This window comes from Thermothelomyces heterothallicus, assembly GCF_042370625.1.
Source record: "Thermothelomyces heterothallicus CBS 202.75 unplaced genomic scaffold P884_scaffold_12, whole genome shotgun sequence".
NCBI lineage: Eukaryota > Fungi > Ascomycota > Sordariomycetes > Sordariales > Chaetomiaceae > Thermothelomyces > Thermothelomyces heterothallicus.
In genome coordinates this window covers 765,878-792,214 of record NW_027192573.1, presented here as the reverse complement: position 1 = coordinate 792,214, position 26,337 = coordinate 765,878, and the positions used below count along the sequence as shown (strand labels likewise).

The window sequence follows — 26,337 nt, the reverse complement described above, 5'->3', positions numbered from 1 at the left end:
GTGACGCACCAAACCATTGCACTGTACGTGGACGGGCGCCGAGATGTACGTAACGATGAAGGGACAGCGCCGTGCTGGCCAGCCGTCTTGGCAGGATTGCACGCATACACACCCCCAAGATAGAATAGGTGTACGGAATACACACGAACGGAATACACTACGCATTACACATGTGATTGCCATCTGACACCTTGCGGGCCATACGGAGGCCATACCAGAGCACCCCGGACGTCGTGCTGGGTCAAGTTTTTTTAAGGCATTCCTCACTCGCTAGGCGACAGCACTTCGAAACCGGTGATCAACCGCTCCATAATCAGTTGTAACCTTAAAAAGCCCAAAACCCAATACGTTCCTAAAAAGCTGTTTTAGAGTATCTTGGCCCATCACACCCCATCTCTCTCGAGACCTCGTAGTTCACTCCGTAGATTCGTAAGATTTGTTCCCGGCAAGTTCCAAGAGAAGCATCATCCGAGATTGACGTTTTGTGACCTTCCTGTCCGTCGCACACTGTGCGCTTACTGTAGGCGCTCTGGTCAGCCAAGTTTGCCACTCCGCCGTCATCGCGCCACGAGCTGTACACAAAAGTGTCAGATCTCATCAACAGGTTGGGAACCGTCGGCGCATTGCGGTCGATGCTACGGCATATGGTGCAAGATTATTACGCGAGTATGTATCATCCTCTCTCGCCCTTCACATGGCGTGATCTTCTGCGAGTCGGATATGGGTGACCGTCGACCGGTAGTTGGTTGATCGACGCCTCCGTTTCTCAGCGCGAGAACGGCAAAAGGAAGGGGGAGGGGGGAGGGGGGAGGCGGCTAGCTGGATAGAGACACGGGATTCGCCAGTGAATCTCGGCTGCGGCAAACAAGCAATCTTGTTTGTGGAATGGTACTAAATACCTGGTTACTCGTACTCGCAGTATCCCGTACTGCGGACACAGAGTGTCGGGGGGACTACTTGTTTATATGTACGGATCCGTACATACACTTGTAGCGACTCCGCACGAAGTGCGGCCGCAAAGCGTGGTGTCTCTCTCGCGCACAGACAGAGCAGTTTGAGCAGTGCCCGAGCTAGCGTGCGCATGCGTGCGCTAGCGTAGGTTCTAAAGGTGCCAGTTGCTGTATCGGCGCCAGAAGCTTCGCTCTGCAGAACCTGCCCATGAGTCTTCTCGGTCGGTGATTCTTGTCCATCTAGATCGTCAGTTCTGGATCACGATTAGTTAAATAATGGGATGGTGGCCAAGGCGGCCCGAATTGCGGTGAGAGAAGGGTTGCTTTGCTGCTTGCCCCCGGGCGCTTCGGTTAACGGGCGTCCTCTGAAGAGGCCGTCGGATGCTGGAACCTGATCTGACCGTTTAAGAAACCGACGGTAAGCAGTACGACGACGGCCCCTTTGTTATCGTGCGTATGTTACGCGCACAGGCATATTTGTTGGATGTACGAAGTACGGATTACATTTCCAGCACACGATTACTATTACTCCCAGTCTGCGAGGTACCTGGTACCCCCTCAAGCTTGCCTATTAATAAGCTTGCGTGTGTGCCAAACACACGTGCGACAACCGAAAGTTGGTGCCCTTTGTATTATCTTAGCGTATGTTAGTTACTTGTAACATGAACGAAATGCGTCATCCACGCCGTGCCGCACATCCCACGACAGGAGATTCTTAGATTCAAGATTTGATTCCGTGTTTGAGGGCGGCGGGGCCGCTGTGGGTTGGTAATGCCTCCGCTCGGCGACTGCAGGATCCCGACAACAAGTCTTGGGGCGATGATGTGCAGCGCCCGCGAGTCAAGAACCTTCGGGCGAAACGAGCCGCGACGCGAGCTCGTCCCCAACCCCTTGTCTGCCTCGGCTGTTCATGGCGCATGGGCCAGCAGCTTGGTGCCGAGATCTTCAGCGCCTGAAATCAAAGGACTGAGAACAAGTGGATGCCGGGGGTTCGCACTGTGGGCGGGCATACCGTTCCATCGGCGGGATAGGGCGGCTCCTTCGGCGACCCCAAGCCGGAAGCAGGGCGCGGATACGGGAAAACTCCCTTTGCTCAAAGAACGAGCCGAGCATTGCCTAAGGCAGTGCCACGTCTTGTTGGGGGGAAAGGGTAACATTCTGATTTGGCTATTTCGCCCAGTTTCCGCGTGACTCGGCGGGTGCGGCGATATCGGCCGTCCCCTCCGGCAAAAGGGGATGAGCAGCAACTACTTGTACAATGCTCTCCGTAGCAGCAAAGTTTGTTGACTCCCTCGAGGGGCTCTCGACGGCGACTAAAGTTATCGGCCCCGGGCTCCATTGAATCCCCACATGGTTAGTTAGATCAGGCACCGCGGCATCAAAGGCTGCATCTGCGATCTCTGGATAACGTGATTGTCGTACGGCGCGTCAGCCGCGCGAGCGCGCGTGGGTGTGGAACGGCAGCCGCGTCGTCGCATGGCGTCGGATGAAAGTGGTCCCCTTCAAGGGTCGGGTGGGGAGGTGGGCGATCCAAGAAGTGAGGCTCTGGGAGGGTCCGGACAAACGACACAATCGCGAACCCACTCCGGCGGGTTCTGTGCGACGTATAGAAAATGGCAATAAGAGGGGTGGTTTTCTAGAAGCAAAAAAGCTCCACCAAACGAAAGAGTGTCGATATCAAAATGGCATTTCTTATGTTCTGGGTCGGCCACGACATCAAAACTCGGCGGCGTTCCTGATAGTTCGCTTTATGGTAAGCAGTCAAGTAGTGTACGGTACGTACTCGACATTGCGATCGATAGATAAAACACTTGCAGGCTGCCCAAGTCGCGTCGGGCTTTTTTCGGCTGGACCTGCCCGTATCCTGGCATGACAGACATGCCACGTTGCTTGAGAACGAGTCAGGCTTGAACTACGGCCTGCAAGGCACCTACCAGCTCGAAACTCTGACGGCGACCGACACTCATCGGCTCTACCTTCCTCCTAAAATTTTTTTTTCCTACGCTGTTATTGTGCTGCCTCTTGTCGGACTGTTCGGAGATACATCGTCAAGAAAAACCACTGGGATCTTTCCAAGCCCGCGTTAGTTGTTTTACCGTCGCTTGCGTGCTGTGTATTGTGTATGGCCTGCACCTGACAAATATCTTTGCTTGGCTCCGGAGCAAACGTTCCAGCCAGATCCTCTCACGAGTAACTAGGGTAATTGGGATTCTTTGGGCTTCCTCGAAATTTCTTCGCGGAGTTGCACTGGTAATGAATGGACCGACGTAAGCCAAAGGTGGATTGATCCCGCCAGCTCCACCCTTGACAGACAAGTGCATGCACTAACTACTTGTACTGTATTGTGCCCAAAACGGCGCGAAGCTGCGAGGGTGGGTAATAAGAGCTTAAAAAAGAACGAGACGAGACCCGAGTCGAGACAAGAGCTGCTAGTAGACTTTGCGCCGCAACACGCCGCGACATCCAACTGATGGCAGATCGGCCGGGTCGCCGAGATGGAAAAAGTTGGCCGTTGATCCAAGGTGTCGGCGAGTCGGTGACGAGTTGGGACAGCTGCGCATACGCGCGGCTGTGCTTGTCAAAAGCGGGAGGGCTGCGGCGATCGCAGTGATGGCAAGTCGGCGCCATGCTTGCATCACTGCACCTTCAAACCGAGCTTTGCCCGACGCTAAGGTGCCGTCACCATCAGGCCTCTCGGACACCCCGCTTCTTCTGCGCTTCTCCTTTCTGCACCGAACAGGAGGCACGCCCGCACAAATGCCAGGTCACGTCGGTCACATCTCCGGACGAGCGGACTCCTCCTCCAGAAGGTTGGTTGAAGCGAGCTGGGCGAGGCCTTGGCATCGTCATGGGTGTCTGAAACGATACCCTGCTCATCAAGATATGGAAGTCGGGGTCCCCCGGTGCAAGGCAATGTCCCATTCGGCAACACTTCACGGCAATTGTGGACCGATAGTTATCCGGCAAACGAGCTCCATCCTTTCCGCCTTCGTGGTCACTCTTCTGGTCGCTTGGTTCACTTCTTAGTATTGACATGTTCATGTACCGCCACAGCACTTCAACTTGTATTGTAGTATAAGTGCTTCCTCGATACCCAGGTAGTGTAGCTTCCGTTGGTGCTTGCAAAGGCAACTGTGCCTCCCTCTCTCCGGCCACCAGAAATGACCATTGGAAGACGACTCGATTGGAGGCAGGTTTCCGAAGCCGGAACCCTGCAAAGTTGCGTTGATGAATAGCGAGGGAGGTCGGCGGACCTACCAAGAACGGCAAGCCGCGCTAAAATAGTTGCCATGAGGTGGCTGGCGATTGCCGCTGGGATCTTGCAGAGGCCGAAAGGCTCGTTTCCACCAACCTCGGCCTGGCGGAGCCAAACGGAAACACATTGCCTGTGGTACCACGTTGAAAGGAGAAAGCTACAGAGTAAGAGAAAGAAAGAGACGAAAAGGATGTCTCAGAGATTCGACTCGATGTTGACTACCTTTACACAATATGAGGACACGGACAACCCCCCTCAGATAATTAACAAGTACGATTCCCGGTCGGCGCTCGGTTCGCGCCGTCTTGGCTTTCGTAACAACGGAAGCGGGTGATTGCTCGCTCAATAAGTGTTTCCACGTCTCTCAAAAGCTCTGCCAGTTCACTACTGTGTACAGTAAACCAGGTAAGCGTAGCTACGGAGGTAAGTACTTTGCAAATTGCGGATTGCTTTGCACAATCATACTTGCTCATATCCTTGGCTCACCTGAAACTTCCCGTCACGTCCGAATGACCAATAGAGCGTTTTTTTTTTCACCTTCGCCGCCGTGCATAAATTTCGGAAAGCCATGTAACAGCAAACACTGTCGGCTTCTTCATTGCAAGGTTAGGGCTCTAAATTTTCGCAACAAACGCCCTTTGTCTCGATTTCATCATGGCCACTGGGGCCGAGTCATGCTGGCCTTTACGCGGAGTTTCCTCCGTGTCTTCGTCTCCACGAGGCTGCCGCCGTTTGTTGGGGTTGGCTTCAGAGAAAGACTATCCGGTTCTTTCAAGGTAAGGTATCTTCACTGTGGAGGCAAATACTGAGAGCGCTAGTATACACTACTAGTGTACGATAGTTCCTCAGTAGCGACTGAGATGGCTACTACTAGTACGGGGTAGTTAGTGTATGTAATCCGTGCTCTAATAAAAGCTTTCGTACACTACATGTCCCTCCCTCTCTCACCTACTTGAGTACCGAGCTCGATGAAGGCGGTCAGCGCAAAAGCACCAAACCTTGGCAGTGGAATTCTTCCGTGACCCCCACCCTCTGTCCTTGCCACTTTCCTATTGTGGTATTCCTCATCAAATGCGTTTTGTTGTAACGCTAGTGTACGCAGTACGGAGTACGAAGTACGGAGTACGGATTCCTACTTCATGCACTAGTGTAGACTTGGGCAGCAGTGTGCAGAGTTTCCATCTCCCATCCCGCGCACTTGATTGACTGTGGTGCGGCACTAACAAAGTTGGGTACTCCATGATATGTGCGGAACACAACAAACAGAATGTAACCTCAACCTCTCCCCGTGCCGACCATTGGGCAGCGGAAAGAACGGTAAGACTCGGCATACAACTGATCACTGGTTTTCGACGGCGACTTGCTGCGTATTTTAGGTGCATTACGGGACGTACATACATACATAATACATACATGCCTACGGTTGGGGGATATCAACAAATTATATCAAACAAAATCATGGACGCGCGGACTGCGCAGAAAATGGCTGGCTCCGTTTGGTGACGACCTTTCGCACGCCGCTTCCGCGCACACATATCTTGGCCCTCCCTGCACACTAGCATACGTAGTATTCGCGGTCTATTGTGCCGAGCACAACGTTCGTCCTCGGAATGCCAAACCGAGTCGTCAGACAACAACACATTGGCATGGTACAAAGTACGCTTGCACAATTTGCCCGCGCGCGAGTACATAGTAATTTAATACAAGAGCAGGTAACTAACTCTGTCCACACAAGAATGGCACCGGCAGTTTCATTGCTAATCAGGGACGGGAGGGGTGTCAGCCAAAGCGCTCACCGCCACACGCCCTCGGTCAAGGAAAAGCTTTTGTGCCAAAAAACTCGCTCGAAAAGGGAAATAAATGGTGTGCGGCAAAGCTTGGTCAAGGCCCGAATCGTGTGTCTTCGAAGACGGCGAAAGCCTGGCCATCCCTGCTTCTTCTCCGTCAGTACACAGTAATAAACTGTGTTTTCTTGAAATATGTAGTAAACAACTTGTAGTTATGTACCTTGTACAGTACAAGGTCCGTACTTGTCAAGTCGCTGCCGCCAAATCATGTCTTTTCTCTTCCGCCCTGGAACGGGGGATTGAAGACTACACTAGTGAGCCCAAGACTCAGGGGCAACCCTTGATCTTGGAATAGTCATCGATACGCGGCCGGCCACTCAACTTTTGAACAGTAACAAGAAAGGGGGCGGCGAATGCTTGAACAAGAAAAAAATTGCAGGATTGGGAGGCGACTGCATGCTCCTTGCGCGGCTGGTACAATGATATTGACGGGATTGCCGACCTCGGCTAACTCCTTGTTCTGACAATATTTGCCATCTGTTGCGGAAAGGTTTGCCATCCGATACGAGCGAGAAATAATGTCTCGTGATCGGCATCCGACTTCATCAGCAGCACCGACAGACGAACTGGTGGATGGTTATAACGTTATCGACCAGAAACTATATCCAACTCGGCAGAACGTTTCAGGGCGACGTCAGAGCGCATCGGCCTTGACACCCCCGGAGCAAACAGAATACCAACATGATGAACCCACCATGTTAACAGCCTACCAGACTCCCACTTGACCATTGGCGAGGGCCTCAAGCCGCTGCTTCTTCTGTCTTGGACTCCCTCTCTTAGCCCTGGGGTATGCCTCGGTGTGTATGTGGAATGCATAACTACTCTGCACTCAAATTCATCCTACAAGCATTGGCAGTTGTGCCAGAAGCCTTTTTTACAAGATAGATCATTGTTCATAGAGAGAGAGACATGCGTGGAAAAGAAGAAGTCATGCTTCACAGAGAAAAAAAAGAAAATAAAATAAAATAAAAATAAAAATAAAAAGAAGGGAGGAAACCCCTTGTCTGCATGTAATGTCTAGGTTCTTTTTCTGCTGCCTTGCTTTCTTTTCTCCGGGCATGCGAAACCCTCTAGCCTCTCTCCCTGTGTCCATCGTGACCGATTCCTAATCCCGAATCGTTTCTGTGGTTGAGGCTGTGCTACCTCGTCCATGGCCACCCAACTTCTTAGAGCCTCCGTCTGAATGCTTGAGGGATATGCCAATACGCTACAGTCCAAGTGCGGACGACTCAAAACCGCGTTTGCGAGCTCAGGGGGCTCCTTCGGTCAACCACTTCCCACAAGCAAGACCATGTGTATTATCATATGCGAGATAGAAAGAACTGCCAATTATTGCTTTTGACCTTAGTGGCCAGAGTAAACAGGCGTGCTGCTCTTCAGTGGTAGCAGCATCAACATAGCACCAGTAACTAGCTCGCATTCGCATTCGTGCCAGATATTCGACTTGGAAAGCACTCACTCGACCCAGACCAATCTTCACCAGGCTCCAAGTTGGGTTGTTCAGGTGGCGGACAGAGCGAGCAACATCATTGTCTTCTCCCGCATCTTGTCAGGGTAAGCCACAAGTCGAAGCGTGGCCTCGAGGAGACGGAGAGCACTTGTTTACTGAACAGGTTGTGGGAGTGTTCAGTCCGGATCGGGGGGCCTTTTCCCTGATCCAGCTGATGGCTAGTGTTGTTCTAAGCACACGGCTAGTCGGCACGGCAGTCCAACGTCGAGAAAGCAGTTTATCGGATTATAACTGAGGGGTATCATTCAATCATAAGACCAACCGAAAGACTCGGGTTCTTTTCCATCAACACCGTCCCAATCCCTTTATCGCCTGCCAATATCCCTCCCATAAAACCCCGCCATATCCAGCCTCAGCAACAGCTGCTCGACACGGGCCCCATCCCCTCTTCCCGTTCCCGGTGGTCCTAATCCACGCTCGAAACTGCCGCCAGCCGGAGCCGCAGCAGCTGCCACCGCCGCCGCATTGGAGACGGCCATCTTCTCCCCGAGCCCCTTGCAGACCGTGATGAACACCTCGACTTTCTTCCGAAACAGCCGATAGAGCTCCCTCGCCGTCTCCTCCCCCTCCCTCCTCGCCCCCCGGGAATCCCCCGTCGCGCGCGCAAACCTCAGTACGACGCCGAAGGCCTCCTCGAGCAGCCCCATCACGGGCGCCTGTCGCTTGCGCAGGAACAGCGCCCCCATGATCTCGTCCAGAACGCGCTCCTGCCTCTCCCGCAGCACGTCCGGACTGGTTGCGGCGGCGGCGGCGGCGGCGGCGGCGGAGGAGGAGGAGGAGGAGGAGGAGGAGGATCGGGGCGGTCTCTGCCTCTCCGCTCCCGTCTTGCCCGCGCCGGGCGCGACAACGACAGACGGGCCCTGGCCGGCAGCACCGGGCTCGGCCTGGACGTGCGCCTGCACCGCGTCCAGCCACCTGCCGAACCGCGCCCACGGCTCGCCGATGCCGACGTCGAAGAAGTAGGCCGCGACCTGGTGGATGAAGTGCCGCGCCTCGACGCGGAAGCGGCGGGCCGCGTTGCTCTCTTCCTCCTCTTCCCCGTCTTCATCTCCGTCTCGTGCGTGATCCCTGCGAGTCCGGCTCCGACTCCTGCTCCGACTTTGACTTCGACTTCGACGGCGACGGCGATGGCGATGGTGGTAAGAGAGGTTGTAGTTGGCGACATATAGCATGCGCAGAACGCGCAGTAGTAGTTTAAAGATGCGGTCGTACTTGGACAGGATCGTCGGGGTGATGACGGGCCGGAGGGCGCGCGGCGGCTTGTACGAGAGCCGCAAAAAGTCAAGGGCTTCGAGTGAGTGCGGGTCCATGCAGCGGTCGATTTCCTGCGGGCTAAGGTCGCGGACAGCAAAGCTGAGGTCGCCCGGGAGGTTGGGACTACTGCTCCTACCGGATGCGGCGGTGCTAGCGGTGATGGAGAAGGAGGAGGAGGAGGTGGTGGTGGTGGTGGGTTCGTAGCATTCAGACAAGACGCCCATGAGGGCCAAGCGGAGCTCGGAGCTTGCGGGCGGCCAGGTCTTGCGGCCCCCTAGGCGGAGGCCCATCGTGCCGCCGCCGAGGGCGACCCCGGAGCGGCGTTCGGCGGTGGAGAGGTCCGGGTCAAAGAGGGCGTGGGTAAGCCGGCTGACGAGGAGACCGTTGCCTAGCAGGAAGTACTGTTTAAGGAGATCGATGTGCAGGCGGAGATGGTGGGAGCTAAATAGTAGTTTCATGCATTCGTGGTTGATCAAGGTCGTCTGTGCTTCGATGACTGGGCCGAAGGACAACAAAGGCACCAGGGATCCGTGAGGAGAAAGGCTGTTTGAGTGGAACTGCCCGTCGGGCGCTCGATATAAACGATCCCGAAGAAGGCGAGTGAGCTCGTCCTGCGGCTCAGGTTTGGGCGGTGGCTGGTCGAGTTGGCGTATGGAAGCAAACAGGTTTGCTTCGACTTCCGATTCATCCCTTCCAAAGTATTCGAGTCTGGCAACCTCGTATTTACGCTTATTACCACGGGAGGATGCTGCGGTCCCATGTGTATCTGAAGGGCCTCCACGAGTCAAACCCAATACTGCGTTTCGGTATTGCTTCACCTTGGCTTCAAGCATCGAGACTGCCTCCCAGTCAAACTCCCACTCCAGAGGCGGCGGCGACGCCAAGGAGACCATGTCCGGCCTAGAGAGTGGGTGTTCCGGATGGTGCTCACGCAGGAATCGGAGGTTCCTGCCAGCCTCAAAGACGGACTGCGCCATATCCCCAGGGATGAACGTGGGCATTCTATCCCGGTCGAAAAAGTAGTCGGCCTCTTCCAGCTCGAAGCCTTGGTCATTAATCCACATCTTGTCGGCAACTCTGATAAAGCCTTTTCCAGAGCTCATCTTGCTGATGGAATCTCCTTCTTCAGGCCTGAGACCGATCCATTCCTCGACCAGGTCAGTCCATGGTTTCGATACTACCCGCAGCACTTCCCGAGTAGCCTCTTTCAGAAGGACGTCGCGATATTCGGAAGCTTGGACTTCTTGGAACAGACAAGACAGGAGCCCTTCGTCGGATTCCTGATGGGCCAGCTTCTTGACCAGCTCCCTGAAGTAGGAGAGGACAGACTGGGCCGGTCGGACGACGGATTGGAGCTGAAGGACTGACCTCGCGGCATCGCTGTTTTTGCTGAGCTCGGATCGAACCACGGCCACAAGGCGCCCGACAACCCCGGCGAGGGCGATACGGGTAGGAGTGGAGGCGGCCGAGTATGTCTCCTCGGAGAACGACTGGAGATGCCTGGCTGAGTTCCCGCACTCAAGGCAGAGGCTGTCGACGGCCTTGACCGAGTCCAGAGACAGCCCGGATATTCTGAGAAAAGGAACCGTTTTGACGAACGAGTTCTTCCCAGAGTCCCACGAAAAGAGAACAGAGCTCCTCCCGAGGGCGAGGTTCAACAGACAGGCGCAGTAAGACCCGGCATCTAAGATGTCGGGTACGTCGCCGGCGCCTTGACTGGATGCCAACAGCGCATCAAATGCAGTCGGGCCGGCCTCGGAGATGAAGAGGGGCGGGCTGCCCTCTTGCTCGGGCTGCTCAAAGCTCTCCCAGGTTCTAAGCACAACGGGCTTGGCAGAGTCGTTGTCGTGAGACAACCAGAAATCTTCTTCTTGCTCATTACCATTTTGACTTGTGGATGGTTCAGGCTCGAGCTCCGGATGCTCAATGCTCGTTATGCCGGGCTCGCAGGTCTTGGTCTGTAGTTGCACCTCTTGGCCAGCCAACTCTTTGAGGAGAGAGGGAAGCTTGAAGAAGACATCATCATTTTGTTCCACCGCTTCGTTCCCAGAACGGCGAGTGTCGGTCTCGATAAGATTCTCGGATGCTCCTGGACCGGCTGCACTCGATAGCTGCAAGGAGAACAGGGGGTTGATGGTGTTGCTGCCGTCGACCGAGAAATTGAGCCAAGTCGACGACCGCCAGAGGTCGGGGACAGCAAAAAGGTCGGCTGGGTCCTCTTCATCTGCCATCTTCCATCGAGGAAGATTCGGCCTAAAATTCGAGTTCACCAATCCCTAGTGTGTTGTGAACCCAATTTCCAAATTGTCGTCCATCGGGCCCGGTCCTCTTGAGCGTGGGACGCGTCTCGGAAACGACTCGCAAGGCCCAATCGCGTAAATCATGGCAATGTAACTAGAACCCTAACCCTCCCAACGCGCGGAGGCGTTGCCGCAGGCGCTCTTTCACTGAATCTGTGGGCACATACGCTAAATGTGACCCTGCAGCGGCGCTGAGAACCACCAAGGTGCCTGCAGCTGAGAGAGCTCGAGCTCCGCTTCCCCATTCAACAATGTTCAGCCGACGAGGAACCACTCCACGCCACTACGAACCCCCGAACCCGCCAATTGCCAATTTGCCCCGTATTCTTGACCAATTGGTAACTTGATATACCGGGTATTCGCGTCACCGATTGTTAGCCAGCAATGCCGCCCAAGAAGAAGGGAGGCCGGGTGAACACCCAGGGCGCGACTCCCTCCAAAGACGACGATGCGATGGACGTCGACACGCCGGCGCAGACGCCTACGGCACCAACAGCTCCTGCGGCTCCTCCGCCGCCGCCCAAACCAGTTACGGACCCGTGGACAGACGACCAAGTCGCATCGCTGTTCAAGGGAGTCATCAGGTGGAAGCCGGCGGGTACGTAGCCTGCCGCCCGGGCGCCTTCACGCGTTAACCTTTCCTCCCCTTTTTTTTTTCTCCAGGCATGCACAAGCACTTTCGGATGCTGGCCATCAGCGAGCACCTACGGAACCACGGCTTCGATCCCGAAACCTGTCCCCACACACGAATCCCTGGCATCTGGGCCAAGCTGGAGGAGTTCTACAACCTCGAGGCCATCGACGAGCGGGAGAACAACATGGATCCGCCAGAAGAGGAGGGCCAACCGAGGCGCTACCACGACTTCCGCCTGCCGTGGGACGAGTACGGCGAATTGATGATGGAGCGGGCGCGCGCCGACCCCAGCGAGGCGCCGACTAGCCCGGCGCAGTGGGACCCCAACGCGCCCGCCGGCGAGTCCAAGAAGCGGAAACGAGGCGCTGCCGAGTCGACCACGAGGGCCCGCAGTAGTACGGTTGAGGACACCGAGGACGAGACCCCGGCGGCGAGCCCGACGAGGAAGCCTGGCAAGGGCGCGAGGAACGCGAAGCGAACATCCAGCAGGGCGCGCAAGGTCAAGGAAGAGTCACCGTCCGAGGAGGGGAGCGCAGAGGAAGATCAGTCGGGAGAAGAAGACGAGGTGGAGGAGGAAGAAGGAAGGGGTACGCCAGTTTCTACCAAGGGCGGCCGGGGAGGGGCAAGAGGCCGCGGATCTGTTAGAGGAAGGGGACGAGGGCGAGGCCGACGCGGGCGATGAAATGACCCGGAGGGGGGGGGGGGGTGTAACCCGCTCCTCTGTTTGTAATAACGAGCAACCCGGTAGGCGTCCTCTATTTGGCTTGTAGATACCCCAGTACTGTGTAGATAAAAGTGTAAGATTTTGTGCCTCATTCTACTCCACAGAATAATCAGCTACACTGCAGCGGGCTTGAGGAATGAGTGCATTGGGAGTGAAGGGAGGAGGAAGGTCAGGTACTACCAAGTACCTAGTACTGTACGGAGGTAGCCACCAGCAGCACCCCACCAAGTTGCAAGTGTTAGTGTATATGCTTGAGCAACCCCGCAATCGCGCCGATAGCACAGGCGCGCGCCCTGGGGATGAAACTACCTCAGATACTCTTCCCCTGGCATCGCTTTTTGTTGACAAAGTTGTAAACAACCAAACGTGCAAAATGTCTCGCCCTGGATCCTCGGCACCAAGAAACCTCACCCTCACGGAGGAGCTGGAAAAGCTGGAGCAATCCATCACCCTCACACTGCAAGGTCCGATTTCAACAAAAAACGCCGCTTGTTTGGGCCTGACCCGTTGACGAGTACCAGAGATCGACCACAACTTTAGCAAAGCGCATCGCATTGTCACGACAAGTATCCTGCCCCTCGTCGAGCAATATGGCGAACACTCTCGCGCTGTATGGGAAGCTACGAAGGTCACTCTCTCCCGAGTGTAGGAAAGCAGGGCGCTTCGGGCTAACCGTTACCTGCCGTAGTTCTGGAAACAATTCTTCGAGGCCTCTGCCAATGTATCGCTGTCGGGTTACGAAGAACTGGCTGGGAACGAGGACAACACGGAAGTGACCGCAGACGAAAGCACAGTACACAATGAGACCGCCGACTACACACCGCGTCCCCGCAGCGCCGGCGACCAAGATGTCACAGTCACGGCGGACCAGTCCTCTGCCATGTACCACGGAGATGACACTCATCAAGATGGCTCTGCTCTCGGCTACGATGACGACGACGACTTGACGGGAAGCACACCGCGCCCTCCAGCAACCAGGACTGTCCCCATCCGCCCGCAGTTTGCCAATCTCCCCTCTCCCTACGAAGCTCTTAAGCGCGAATACGACAGCAAGCGAGGTGGGCCAGGTATCAGCAGCAGCAGCAAAACACCAAGGACAGCAACCCTTAGGGAACAACAGGGGGTGGGAGAGGAGGAGGGGGAGGACGACACCGAACTCCTGTTCCAGCAGCACACCGCCCGACTCCCCGACATGTCCATGGCACCACGAGGATCGTTGGATGCCGGCACTGTTTCACACGCCGGAAAAGGCGACGACGACGACGATGATGACGACGATCTGGACTTTGGAGGCAGCAGGACGGGTAAACAAAACAAGGACCCGCTCCTGCACCGCGTGGCCGACAAGAACTACCGCATCGCGGCCACGCCGCACAAGGGCGCGGGCATCTCACCGGTCCGATGGAAGGTGGACAAGCTCGGGAGGACGACGACGACGATGACGACGACGCCTGGGAAGGGCAAGGAGAGGCAGCGGCCCATCTGGGAGGACTCGCCCACGTCGAGCCCGGAGATGACCGTGCCACAGCTGAGAAGCGCGGCGTTCATGTCGCCGGTGCGCGCCGCGCACAAAGACAAGGCTTCTGCTGCTGCTGCTGCTGCTGCGGCGGCGGCGGCCTCTAAGGGGCCGAGGACGCCCGGCGTGAGCGTGCAGACGCCGGCGACGGGCCGCAACACCAAGAATGTCTTTGCTGGGAAGAAGGGAGAGGCGGCCGCCACCACCATCACGGCAGGGGCGGGAGTCTCGGGGAAGTATGATGACGAGATCACTTGGGAAAGCGACAGCGACGGGTTTGGCGGGATGAGTCCGCCCAAGACGATCCAGTTTGCGCTGCCGCCGTCCAAGTTGCTGCAGACGCCAGGTACGTCTCTTTTTTCTTTTTTTTCTTTTTCTTCTCTCCTCATTCCGTGTTGAAGCTATACTCGGTAGAGGGGCGTCGACGTGTTGACTGGATGTGAACCAGCCCGCGAGGCGAGCAAGCGCATTGTCGACAATATCCTGCTGACCGCGGGCGAGGATCTGGATGACCCGTCCGAGTACAGCCCGACGGTGGTTAAGATGAACAAGGACATCCTGGATGATACTTTCTGACGAGGCCCTGCCATGTAAAGAAAAGGATACTGGAGAGGAAAAGGCAAAACTCATGAATTACGCGCGTGTCAAATGCTGTGATACCCTCTTGGTTTCGGATAGGTACGATCCCTCCCACATTACTTTAGATTCGAGCTTCCCCCTTTGTGACATGCCACATCTAACCGAACCGCTCGTAGAATAAAAATACTAGTGCTTTCCTCCAATTGCTATCCGAGTGTTTCTCTCTCCCTTTCCTTTTTTCTGAGCAACTGTCTCTAAGTCCTAGAGAGGCGAACATCCACTCATTCCTTTCCAACCAAAGAAACGCAACTTGCTAGATCCTCCTATTATTAATCGGCGCGGTCCCCTCCTCCCTGCCAGCCAAAGGGTACCGTCCACCAACCCCTTTTGCAGTCCATGCTTTTATAACTCTGCATCATCATCATCATCATCATCATCATCTCGTTTTCCTTCTTCCCCACCCCTTCTCTTGAAAACGAAAAGGCATAACATCATTAAAAGGAGTAAAGAGGGGAATAGATCTCAGACGCCCATCCGGATCTGATTCCGCAGCACGCTCTCTTTTCTCTCCTGCTCCTCTCTCGAACTGGAAACTGAGGCTGATGAGTGGTGGTGATTGTGGTGGAGCTTGTCTTTGAGGAGAGTTATGCGGCTGGACAGGGACGAGGTCGTGGCGACCGAGGCGGCGTCGGCGTCGATGCTGCGCCGTGCCTGGTTTCCGGCGGCCGCGGCGGCCGCGGTGGTGGTGGTGGTGTATGCTACACCGGGAAGCATGTCAGTGATTTTATGGCGTAGGAATGAACGGGACGTGGGTTTCCGGCTTACATGGCTGAGACGACATATCGGCTGGAGGATTATGAGGTTGTTGCTTGATTCGATCCCGATAAGTCTTGCCGTGGTCTATGTCTGAAGTCTGGGCTCTCTAGCTGACTGGCTTGTCTGTCCGGTTGGCTCGTTGTCTGGATGCTGATGATGTCTGATGAGAACGAGATACCCTCAGGCATCCGATCCCGTGGCTTATATACACAATTGCTCGTTCGTGGGTGTTTACGTGAGACTGTTTAGCCTCGACAATCTACTCATGGTCCAGATCTCTGGGACTAGCACCGTTTCCAGATTGGCGTTGCCAAAACGTCATCTTCTCTAAGCCTGAGAGCGTAATCCGCCCGTGTGTGTGTGTGCGCGTACGCCCTACGCGCACGCCCTACGCGCCATTCCAGGGGAGGAAAACTTGGTCTGCCGGTGTGACTCAGGAGTAGTACCATGGCCCAGCCAACTTGGAGCTAAATCTCGTCCCTGACGATGGAACAGTCCCTGACGAAGGCATTGTGTGTTCCACTCCAGGCTGACCCAGTTGACGTCAATTTCCCAGTTCTACGCGTCCTTCCATTGCGTCTTACCATCTAAGGCATAATCGGCCGCGTGTGCTAGTGGTGGATGGGACCTACCAAGAACCGGCGGGCATTTGTGAGCCCCAGCGATGCTTCTAGATACTGCAAAGCGTTCACCTGGTAAAGAACAGCCTAAAAAAAAAAAAAAAAAGGAAGGTATGGGGAAAGCGCGACATCTAGCTCTATCATTACGCAAAGCCCAGGGTACGCAATGTCCTTTTCATTGTCTCTCTGGGCCCCTCTTTGCGCCCTTTGTTCTTGCGAGGTCTCAAATTGCTTCTCACTCCATTCGGTGTGATGCGGGGTTGAGAGCTGCTGTGTGTCATCGGAGAGTCGACTACACTCGCTACTCTGTTGCGCATGCTCTACGAGTAAATACACCCTATCAACAACCCTGTGGCGCCCTAAAAAGCCTTAGGGAACATTACACTAGTATCCCTATAATTGAGCTAACCCAAGCAGAAACTAAGCCTCCAAAAGCCGCTCTAGCTGACACTACACTAGTATCTGCGCACATATGTGCGATAATTCTGGTGACTGTGGGACTCCTTGCTTGCAGTGCATCGCGTGCTGTAGGTGCCCAAACCCCGTCATCAGCCCCATCTAGGGACTACTGTATGCACGGATTACATACATACATAATCCGTACACACTACGTAGTAGTATCCGCGTTGATATGAGTCTATGCCAGTGACCAAGAGGCGGTCACCAAGATCCTGAATGATCGTTTGTTTCTCATTGGCCGATGATTAATACTCTCGGAGCATGCTTACGCAGCAGTTCTTGTGACTAGAATGCCCATCTTCCCTCTTCGACCTTGATCCTCCCCAAATCGCGTTGCATTAGATGACGTGGTTAAGAAGGTTGTCGTAATGGCTCGCAGAGCTAAGTTTTCATGGGGGGTGTTGTGCCCTCGCTGCTCGCGGCGGCTGGAAAGTTTTCCATATGAAATTCGGAAGCGGGCGAGACTGTGACCGCGCTGCTATAAAATGCTTTTAAGAAATGGGATTTGGAACCTCCATGTCTACATATGAACTGCTCAGAAATGCCCTCTGATTTGTTCGTCAATCAACATTTTTGAGTTGTACCCGGTGGTTAGTGCTGACTAATTAGTTTAGTACTACCACCTGTCTCCCGACAGGTGGGGCCAAAACCCCCGGACATGCCAATATTGCCAGACACATCACCACCAAATTTCCTATACTTTCGTATCTATACAAAAGGTGCCATCAAGTTCAATTACCCTCGTAACGGTAGCCTTAAATAGCTATAAATAGTCTAATTATAAACTAGGTTCTAAAAAGCTTAAAAACGTAGTAAAATTTAATTCTATCTAGTTATAATTAGTCGAACAATTAGTTATATAACTCGCCTTTATCTCCCTCTCCCTCTATATTATACTCCTTATCCTTATCGCTCTTAATTATAGTAATACCTTCTCTTTTAGCCTCCTAGCGATAGTTATTATCTTCTATCCCTAGCGTTACTATCCCTAGTATTACTATCCCTAGTATTGCTATCCCTAGTATTACTATCTCTAGTATAGCTACTACTAACTTATAGGTATATCGCTTCTTAAACCTCCTAATATCCTTAATAATAGCTATATATAATAACTCCTTCTTAACCCTAGATAGAGATAATAACTTAATATCTTCCTCTTACTTATCTTTACTATCTATAAAGTTAAATCTATTATCATTACTATCGTTAATTAATATTATAGATATATTACTAATCTATATCCTAGGACACTTAGAGGATAGGAATTTAACTTCTAATAATAGCTTCTTTATTAACTAAGGGATTAGGACTTCTTTTCTATCTCCTAAGTCGAAAAACGCTAATAGCTAACGCTCCTTTAGTAGAACCTAAAGAGGGTAGTTATTATTAAGAGGAAGATAGTCGTTCTTGTTAATCTTTTCTAGGAATTTAGTAAAGGTTACTATATAAAGGTAACGCCTATTAGTACTAGGAATCTTATTTTTAGGGTACTTCTTCTAGACTTTATATTCCTCCCTATAATCCTATTTAATCCGTTTAATAGTAATATAGGTAGCTTTTTAGCTAGTATCTTAAATAGCCTTGGTATTCTTCTAAGCCTAGATCTCTTAAACCTAATAAATATATTAAATGGTTATACTTATTATAACCTTTCCTATTAGCTTAATAAGTTAGCCTTATATTTTCTTAGTAGATAGTATAGTTAGATAGGTTCTCTTATCCTTTATAAAGTTCTTAAGATATTTATATACTAGTTAACCCTTATTAACTATTAATATAATATCCTAAAAATGTTCTTATATTAGTAAACTAAAAAGCTTAAGATACTACTCTTAGATATAATTAATACCTTTTTTTATATATACCTATTACTTACTATTAGGAATTATTATAGGATATCTAATAGCTATATTAGATAATACTTTCTCCTTGATCTAGTCTATTATAATATATTAGTTTAATAGAAAAAGACTAGTCTTTTCAAATCCTACTATAATATTTTAATATCTAAAACTAGCCTCCTAGATTTCCTAGAATCCTTTGATAAAGTCTGCCTATATAAATATAAGATTGCTATTTCGAACTACCTACTAGAGATATTATTAATATACTTCCTTAAGATAGTAAAAGACCCTTATATCTATTAGCTAGATAAAATATATTAAATAGGGAGGGAGGAAGATAATAAGAATATTAAACGAGAGATAATATTTATAAAGTTTAAGGTTATAATATCCTATAAAGTTATCTAGGATAAGTAGCTAATATATATATTCTTCTAATAATATAAATATATAGATTAAATCTTTAGAAGTAATATTATCTAAGTTAATAAAGTATATACTAAGAGTAGAATTATAGTTATAATAGTTATAATTAAACTATTCCTTAAAGCTTATATTATATTATTAGAACTTAGTATGGATAGTAAAAGAGTATTTATTAAAATAATATATCTAATCTATCATTATCTTAGAGTTATTAAATATTATATCTAACTTATGGAATTATATCTTATTATTAAGACCTTTAATATCCTAATCTTCTAATAGCTATTATTTAAAGATATAGAATACTAGAATAATATTACTAACTATATTTCTAACGCTAATTAGGCTTATTAACTCTTAGTTATAAAGATCTAGAATCTCTAGCTAAGAAATTACTATAGTAAGCATTCTATATTAGTATCTAAGGGAGGGAATTAACCTTCTTCTTCTTATCTATTTTAACTATTAAGATCTTAAACTACCTATTTAATATTATAAGTATATATCTAGTCTTATCTATATTCTAATAGCTAGATATAATAATCTTATATATTTCGATAATATCCTTAAGTTTATTAAAGAATACCTCTAGATCTTCTACCTACTACTTAGCTAAGAGTCGGTTTACTTCGACTAGTTTAAAGAATATTAGCTAAAACTATAGATAATCCTATTTCTAATATAACTACTAGTACTTACTAATAAGAGGGCAAGGAGGATTATAATATACCTATAAACAGTTAATAGCATCTTTAAGAAGATCTTTAGTAATAAGAGAACTAGATTTGATAAACTAGTATATATATCTTTTAAGGGCGGAATCTTTGTCATTTCGAAGCGACTAAGGTCTTCTAATCGCGTTACTACTAGTGGCTAGAAGACTAGTATCCTTTAAAGACTTCAAGTGCTGGCTAACCTAGGTCTTTCTAGTCTTGAATAGTTAAGCCGTATGCTATATATTAGGTTCGTTTCTATAGGGTAAGCGGCTAGTTTGGTAGCGCGTTTGAGCGGCAAGGAGCTATTTAGCGGCCTATATACTAGCTGGTTCCTAGATATGGTTAGTCAGAGGCATCGTATATAGGAAAGTGGTTAAATTGGGCTTGTAGCAGTGGTTGTGTCTTCGAATATAGGGAGTTGACTGGTAAAATTGGACATATATTTGGACATATACCTGTCCGGCAATATTGGCATGTCTGGGGGTTTTGGCCCCACCTGTCGGGAGACAGGTGGTAGTACTGAACTAATTAGTCAGCACTAACCACCGGGTAGTTAATCATACAACCGGCGAGCCCCGGTTCCGACTCTGCTATGCCACTCGCCGGCCGTCTTCCGGCGCTTGGGTGGGTGCATGCCATGTTTCAAGCTTTGAGCTGCACAACATCCATTCGTTGAACAGAGAAAGATACGCTAGTCCTTTTTTCGCCTAGTCTCCGCAACCTCCACAGGAACAAGAATCTCTTCTAGAATTGGCAAGTGGGGCTGACTGTTTATTCATACACTCATAGTGTATCTTCACCTCAGTCCCAGAGTAAGTCCGACTTTGGAGTAGTACTATCAAGTCGGTGCTTTTGTTCGACAGCAACATCTTCTTCGGCCAAGCTGTTAAATTTGCTCAGTGATGGGGTAACTAGTTGGTAGACTCTTAAGAGGAGTCGACCTTGGAGAAGTCCCACCGCTGAATGCTTGCACCATTTGTCTAGCCGAAGATAGTAGGTACCTCACACGCCTTGTTCCGTGTGTTCCGCACCACTATCTGAAGAAGGTACGGAGTACCTCAAGTACCTACCTACTTATCTATGCGGTATACTCCGTAAGAGTGAGCTATAGCTTAGACGAAGCTGTGGCATCTACGAGCGTTTATCATACGATAATTGTTCTGTAGTACTAGCATGATTGGTGGTGGAACATCACCGGCAACAATATGAGCCGCTGCTAGTCATTTCCCTTGGTTCAGTTTGTTTGGAAGTTGGGCCTCGTTTTCGTATCGCGCGCCGGCTTGCGAGTGGCTACCGGTGGTGGCCCCACATGATGTAGGATGTGTATCGCACCATCACAACTTTAACCCGGGCCGGCTAGCGAGGCCATTGTCGCTACAGGCACCTGACAGAGCGCTAGATCGGCCAACATAAGACCTGGAAGTATGAGATAGATAAAAAGATAAAGAAAAGGACCTAGTAGGAGGACAACGGACGTTGTTAGTCTCGGTTTCTAGCCGGAATTTTTTGTATGACATTACCCCTGATTTCGCAACGGATTGGATGTCCGAAAGCCTTGTTGCTTCTCTGGTAGGTCAATCTGTTCCAAAAACGTCAAATTTCGTCCGAATTCCTGCAGGGAAGAATTGGCGCCCCACGCTGCAAGTGCCTGGCGGAGCAGGGATTGGGGCCTTCCAATTTCAATTCTTCGGTCCCGCAGTTCAACATCTTCACTTTTACCTCGCGGATCCCCGGGCCAGCTCCCCCGTCCGCCGTTTCCCTTTTCTTCCTCCCCACCCTCCACCAGCTCCTGGGTGTGCCGCTGTGCCACGCATCACAACACCTCCAGCACCTCAGCTATATCCCCGCCTCACTGCGCTCGCTCGTGAGGTTCTGGTGACGGTCAGGGCTCACACCCGGCGACAGCGACCGCGACAGCTCAGGGACCCCAACGCGCAAATGGCTGCCAACGCGACAAGCTCGCCACTGGCGAGCATCAAGTACGGTGCCGCCAACGTGGCGCCCCAGCTCGAATATGTTATCGACTATGTCTCCAAGGCCAGCACGTGGAGCATTCTCGCGACCATCCTCGCGACTCTAGTCGTCTACGATCAGCGTATGTTCTGCTCGCGCTAACCTGCTAGATTTCCCCCGAAGAATGGATCTCGGCTGACAAACGGCACTTCCACAGTCGTCTACATCTGGAACAAGGGGCCGATTGCCGGTCCGGCTTTCAAGATACCCTTCATCGGGCCCTTCCTCCAGTCCGTGAACCCCAAGTTCGAGGAGTACTACGCCAAGTGGGTGAGCGGTCCTCTCAGCTGCGTCTCGGTCTTCCACAAGTAAGTCTGGCAACGACAACGCGCACGGGGCACTGCCGCCCAGTCGGAACGTCTTGGGGCTGACGAGCCGGCTAGGTTCGTCGTGATCGCGTCGACCCGTGATATGGCCCGGAAGGTCTTCAATTCGCCCGCCTATGTCAAGCCCTGCGTCGTCGATGTCGCCCACAAGCTGCTCGGTGCCGACAACTGGGTGTTCCTCGACGGCAAGGCCCACGTTGAGTTCCGCAAGGGATTGAACGGCCTCTTCACCCGCCGCGCCCTCGAGATCTATCTGCCGGGCCAGGAGGAGGTTTATAACCGGTACTTCAAGGAGTTCGTCGAGATCACCAAGCAGGCCGGTGGCAAGCCCGTGCCCTTCATGACGCACTTCCGCGAGGTCATCACGGCCGTCTCGTGCCGCACGTTTGTCGGCCACTACATCTCGGACGACGCGGTCAAGAAGATCGCCGACGACTACTACCTGATCACCGCCGCGCTCGAACTGGTCAACTTCCCCATCATCATTCCCTACACCAAGACGTGGTACGGAAAGAAGGCGGCCGACATGGTGTTGGCCGAGTTCGCCCGGTGCGCTGCGAAGAGCAAGGCCCGGATGGCTGCTGGCGGCGAGCCCAACTGCATTATGGACGCCTGGGTTCTCCAGATGATCCAGTCCAAGAGGTGGCGCGAGGCGGAGGAGAAGGGTAGCACTGAGGGGCTTGAGAAGCCGGCCCACTTGCTCCGCGACTTCACCGACTACGAGATCTCTCAGACGGTCTTCACGTTCCTCTTTGCCTCGCAGGACGCGACGAGCAGCGCTGCCACCTGGCTCTTCCAGACCATGGCCCAGCGCCCCGATGTCCTGGATCGTGTGCGCGAAGAGAACCTGAAGGTCCGCAACGGGGACATCCACGCCCCCGTCAACATGGACCAGCTCGAATCCATGGCGTACACTCGTGCCGTCGTTCGGGAGCTGCTGCGTTACCGCCCACCCGTTCTTATGGTTCCCTATGTCGTCAAGAAGCCGTTCCCCATCACCGACACGTACACCGCTCCCAAGGGCAAGTCGATTTATTAGGGGCGTAGGCGAGCAGAGAGCAGGACCGATGCTAACGTGACTGCCCAGGATCGATGGTCGTTCCCACGACGTATATGGCTTTGCGTGACCCCGAGGTGTACGATAGGCCTGACGAGTTCGATCCGGAGCGCTACTACACCGGCGACGCCGAGGTCAAGGGCGCCAAGAACTACCTCGTTTTCGGTACCGGTCCTCACTACTGCCTTGGACAGCACTACGCTCAGCTCAATCTCGCTCTCATGATCGGAAAGGCGTCGCTCCTGCTCGACTGGAAGCACCACCCGACCCCCAAGTCAGAGGAGATCAAGGTGTTTGCGACCATCTTCCCAATGGTAAGCCCTGGACGAACTTCCCCAGGTATTGGATGCGTGCTGATTGGAACAGGATGACTGCCCCCTGACGTTTGAGGAGAGGAAGTGGTAGGTGGGAAGCGGCAACAGAGAATGGACGAGCGGTGGCCCCCTCGGTGGATCTAGAGGTTAATTGAAGGGGGATGGTGTGCGGGGATGATGGGACTGCAAGGAGTCGCATCAACGAAGGGTAACGACATGCTTCGTATGGTTGGTTTGGACAGAGTTGAGGTCTGCATGGTCAGGAGGAACGTAATCTGGAAACCGGCCATGCCCGGCCAACGACCTATACCAATTGTAATCTTTAGTCTGTACATAATAACCTTGGACTGCGCGTGGTCCAATGAGACGATACTCGAGCGGGACGAACAATCTGATCGTTCTCTCTTCACAGAGAATTTTTGCTTGCATTTTGCAATGGAAGCGAAGCTGCGCGGCCATGCGACCGAACTCTTGGTCGATCTGCGTACGGGGAACGCATGCGGGGTGCGTGTGCACCTGCACACATGGACATAGTTACAAGCAAAACCGACGTATGTCAACTCGAAAAGAAAGTGAGGGGGGTCAGTTGTAGAACACTGGGGCTGAATACAGGATGGTGCAAGGTGTTGGTTGCCTAGTGAAAAAGGCAGTGACGTCTTTCCTGTGGAGCTGACTTTTTGGTTCGGGTTTCCGGCGAGCTTACTCCGTACCCGAGCTTGAGATCTAAAACGTCCGGATCCGGATCCGTACATACAGTAACTACACCAAGGCCGACATCCATCCGTGCTGTATCCGCACAAACGCCGATTCCCCAGCGCACTGCAGCAGCCATGGCATCCAGACGAGCAGTCGTAAGACTCGGAAAGGCCTCGGTGCCTTCGGCGAGACCCGCGACGCCCGCGCGCATTCGAGCCGCGGCGCAGTTTGCATCGCGACAATTCCACCACCACCAGCACCGCACCCAGCGCCTGCCGAACGAGCTCGTTCGCCAGCCGTCGCCCGTCCTCAGCAGAGCCAGCGCCAGTCTCGTCGCCTTCGCAAGGCCATACTCCACCGACTCCGAAGCCGAAGCGAAGCCGCCGTCCAAGATCTGGGACTTTGAAGCTGTGCGTTACATGCATTTCATGAGCGTTCCCGGGCAAAACTCCTGCCGTCCCGAGCAAGGCATTGGAAACATAGAGCAGCGAGCTAACACAACCCCTCCGCCCCCCCCCCCCCCCCCCGGTTTGACGCCAGGTTTCCAAGCTCACCTCCTCCCCGAACCCGTCCGTCACCATAATCGGTACGCCTTTTCGACCCCTCTCTGTCCACAGAGGAGGCATCCCAACCGTAGTAGGGGACGCAAATCTAACAAGAGCAAACCAAAAAACAGACGTCCGCGAAACCCACGAGCTCAAGGAATCCGGCCGCATCCCCGGCGCGATCAACATCCCCGTGACCTCGGCCCCGGACAGCTTCTTCATCAGCGAGGAGGAGTTTGAGGACCGGTACGGGTACCCGCGCCCCGCGCGCGACGCCGAGGTCGTCTTCTACTGCCGCGCCGGCGTCCGCAGCCGCGCCGCCGCCGGGCTGGCTCGCGAGGCCGGCTGGACCAACGTCGGCGAGTATCCGGGGAGCTGGCTTGACTGGGCAGCGAAGGGGGGAAAGATTGAGCGGCAGTAGTACGTCTCTTTTTTCCCCTCTTGTGCGTCTCTCTACATACATATGTGGGGAGGTTGGTCTGGGTGAGGATGATGGTATGTTCATCCGTGTTGCATATGTACATGTGTGGAGAAAGGGGGGAGGGGAGGGGGTAGTTAGTCTGTATGCCCTATGACCCTGGGAGCCGCGAGCCTGGGTCGCTTTTTTTTTTTATTTGAAAGGGGAGTGCACTGCTAGAAGAGGGAGAGAGAGAGACAGAGAGAGAGAAGAGAGAGAGAGGGAGAGGCATAACCTGCGGGAAGGATAGATAGATCCGTTTGAACCGTCAGGATTGTAGTACATTTTGAAAAACGCCTCTTAACGCCCGATGCCTGACACACACGCAGCCACACTGAATAGTACATACACGTGCATAGCCCTCAGATCCCCAGCATCCCTCTCACTAACTTACCTTGATATACCTCAACCCAGCCTAAAACAGCCGACCAGGCTCCGGGCCCGTCTAGTCCCCGCCGTCCTTGAGCGCCGGGCTGCCGTGCGCAAAGAAGAGCACCTTGATCGCGATGGCCAAACCAAAGTGCAGGGCCACCACTAGGATGAGCAGCACCTTGCTGGTCTGGCGGTCCGTCGCGCTGAGCACCGGGTACAGGTTCCTCAGCAGGAACACCACCGACAGGCCGAAGCCGACGCCGACGAACACCCAGTTGAGGATGGTGATCGGCGACCAGCTGATCAGCGCCACGGGAATCCAGATCAGGTTTCCGTACCCGTACAGCGCCCAGCACTCGAGCAGGTTGGCGCTCTCGGACCCAAAGTACCGCAGCGCGAGGAACAGCACGACGGGAATGACAAACGTGTAGCCGTATATCAGCCCGGCAGCTCCTGCGTTCCCCGCATGATTAGTTCCCGACCTCCAGTGCCTGGAAGAAAAAAAAAAGCCAAAGCCTTTTTTTTTCTTTTGTTGTAATAAAGGGCAAGAAAGAAAAAAAAGAAAACTCACCGCTTAACAGCCCAAAGTCGTATGCAAAAGAGCCCTTGCCGGCATTCGCCAGGTACGCGCTAATGGTGCCGCCGAGAAACAGGATCAGGACGACGGTGGTGGCGATCCAGAAGGGTCCGTACAGGTCGGGGTTGCCCTCGAGCACGTCGAGGAAGTTGGCGCGCGGGAAGAGAGCGGCCCCGCAGCGGTGCAGCACCGACGCGGTGTCCACGTCGAAGAACTGCGCGTAGAACGACAGCGTCCACAGGAAGCGCTTGCCCCCTCCGTGTTGCGAGGTAGTGGCGGTGGCGGGGAGCGGCAGGGACGGGGAGGCGGACGACTTGCTGCGGCCGGCGCTGGTGCCGAGCGCCGGCGTGGACTCGGAGAAGTTGGAGTTGTGGAACTCGAGGTCCTCTTGGAGATCGGTGTGCCCTAGGTCGCCCTGTTTAATTTGCCCTCGCACGGTCAGTCCAGCTTCACATTGCCTGAGACCATTCAGGAGGGGAAGAGGGGAAGAGGGGAAGGGGAAGGGAAGGAAAGGGAAGGAAGGGTTTTT

General features: G+C 52.8%; 6 protein-coding genes across 6 annotated transcripts in view; 3 read left to right on the top strand and 3 right to left on the bottom strand.

The window, feature by feature from the left end:
- Positions 1–7,868: 7,868 nt before the first annotated feature.
- P884DRAFT_201326 (Spc98 family-domain-containing protein) lies at positions 7,869–11,048 on the bottom strand (the record flags this gene model as incomplete). The annotated part of the gene is made up of 2 exons (XM_069438353.1): positions 7,869–8,596; positions 8,687–11,048. 2 exons carry the CDS (start codon positions 11,046–11,048, stop codon positions 7,869–7,871), a joined length of 3,090 nt encoding a protein of 1,029 aa, XP_069297392.1.
- A 453-nt stretch (positions 11,049–11,501) lies between these two features.
- Positions 11,502–14,567, top strand: P884DRAFT_277962 (chromatin modification-related protein EAF7-domain-containing protein; the record flags this gene model as incomplete). The annotated part of the gene is made up of 7 exons (XM_069443137.1): positions 11,502–11,715; positions 11,781–12,391; positions 12,633–12,710; positions 12,999–13,103; positions 13,164–13,883; positions 13,965–14,337; positions 14,440–14,567. 7 exons carry the CDS (start codon positions 11,502–11,504, stop codon positions 14,565–14,567), a joined length of 2,229 nt encoding a protein of 742 aa, XP_069297391.1.
- A 525-nt stretch (positions 14,568–15,092) lies between these two features.
- P884DRAFT_300119 (uncharacterized protein) lies at positions 15,093–15,411 on the bottom strand (the record flags this gene model as incomplete). The annotated part of the gene is made up of 2 exons (XM_069444739.1): positions 15,093–15,328; positions 15,396–15,411. 2 exons carry the CDS (start codon positions 15,409–15,411, stop codon positions 15,093–15,095), a joined length of 252 nt encoding a protein of 83 aa, XP_069297390.1.
- A 5,602-nt stretch (positions 15,412–21,013) lies between these two features.
- P884DRAFT_285341 (C-22 sterol desaturase) lies at positions 21,014–23,665 on the top strand. The gene is made up of 5 exons (XM_069443761.1): positions 21,014–21,546; positions 21,622–21,772; positions 21,848–22,812; positions 22,878–23,161; positions 23,214–23,665. Exons 1-5 carry the CDS (start codon positions 21,390–21,392, stop codon positions 23,250–23,252), a joined length of 1,596 nt encoding a protein of 531 aa, XP_069297389.1. The 5' UTR covers positions 21,014–21,389; the 3' UTR covers positions 23,253–23,665.
- Positions 23,666–23,900: 235 nt separating this feature from the next.
- P884DRAFT_244240 (Rhodanese-like domain-containing protein) lies at positions 23,901–25,126 on the top strand. Its single transcript, XM_069440363.1, has 3 exons — positions 23,901–24,267; positions 24,398–24,443; positions 24,534–25,126. Exons 1-3 carry the CDS (start codon positions 23,992–23,994, stop codon positions 24,821–24,823), a joined length of 612 nt encoding a protein of 203 aa, XP_069297388.1. The 5' UTR covers positions 23,901–23,991; the 3' UTR covers positions 24,824–25,126.
- A 2-nt stretch (positions 25,127–25,128) lies between these two features.
- The window catches only part of P884DRAFT_244237 (uncharacterized protein), a 1,406-nt gene continuing 197 nt past the window's right edge, over positions 25,129–26,337 (bottom strand). The window contains exons 2-3 of the mRNA XM_069440362.1: positions 25,803–26,223; positions 25,129–25,684 (exon numbers count right to left, since the gene is read on the bottom strand). Of these exons, the coding sequence (XP_069297387.1) occupies positions 25,305–25,684; positions 25,803–26,223 (801 nt within the window). The 3' untranslated portion in view covers positions 25,129–25,304. The remainder of the gene's footprint in view (positions 25,685–25,802; positions 26,224–26,337) is intronic.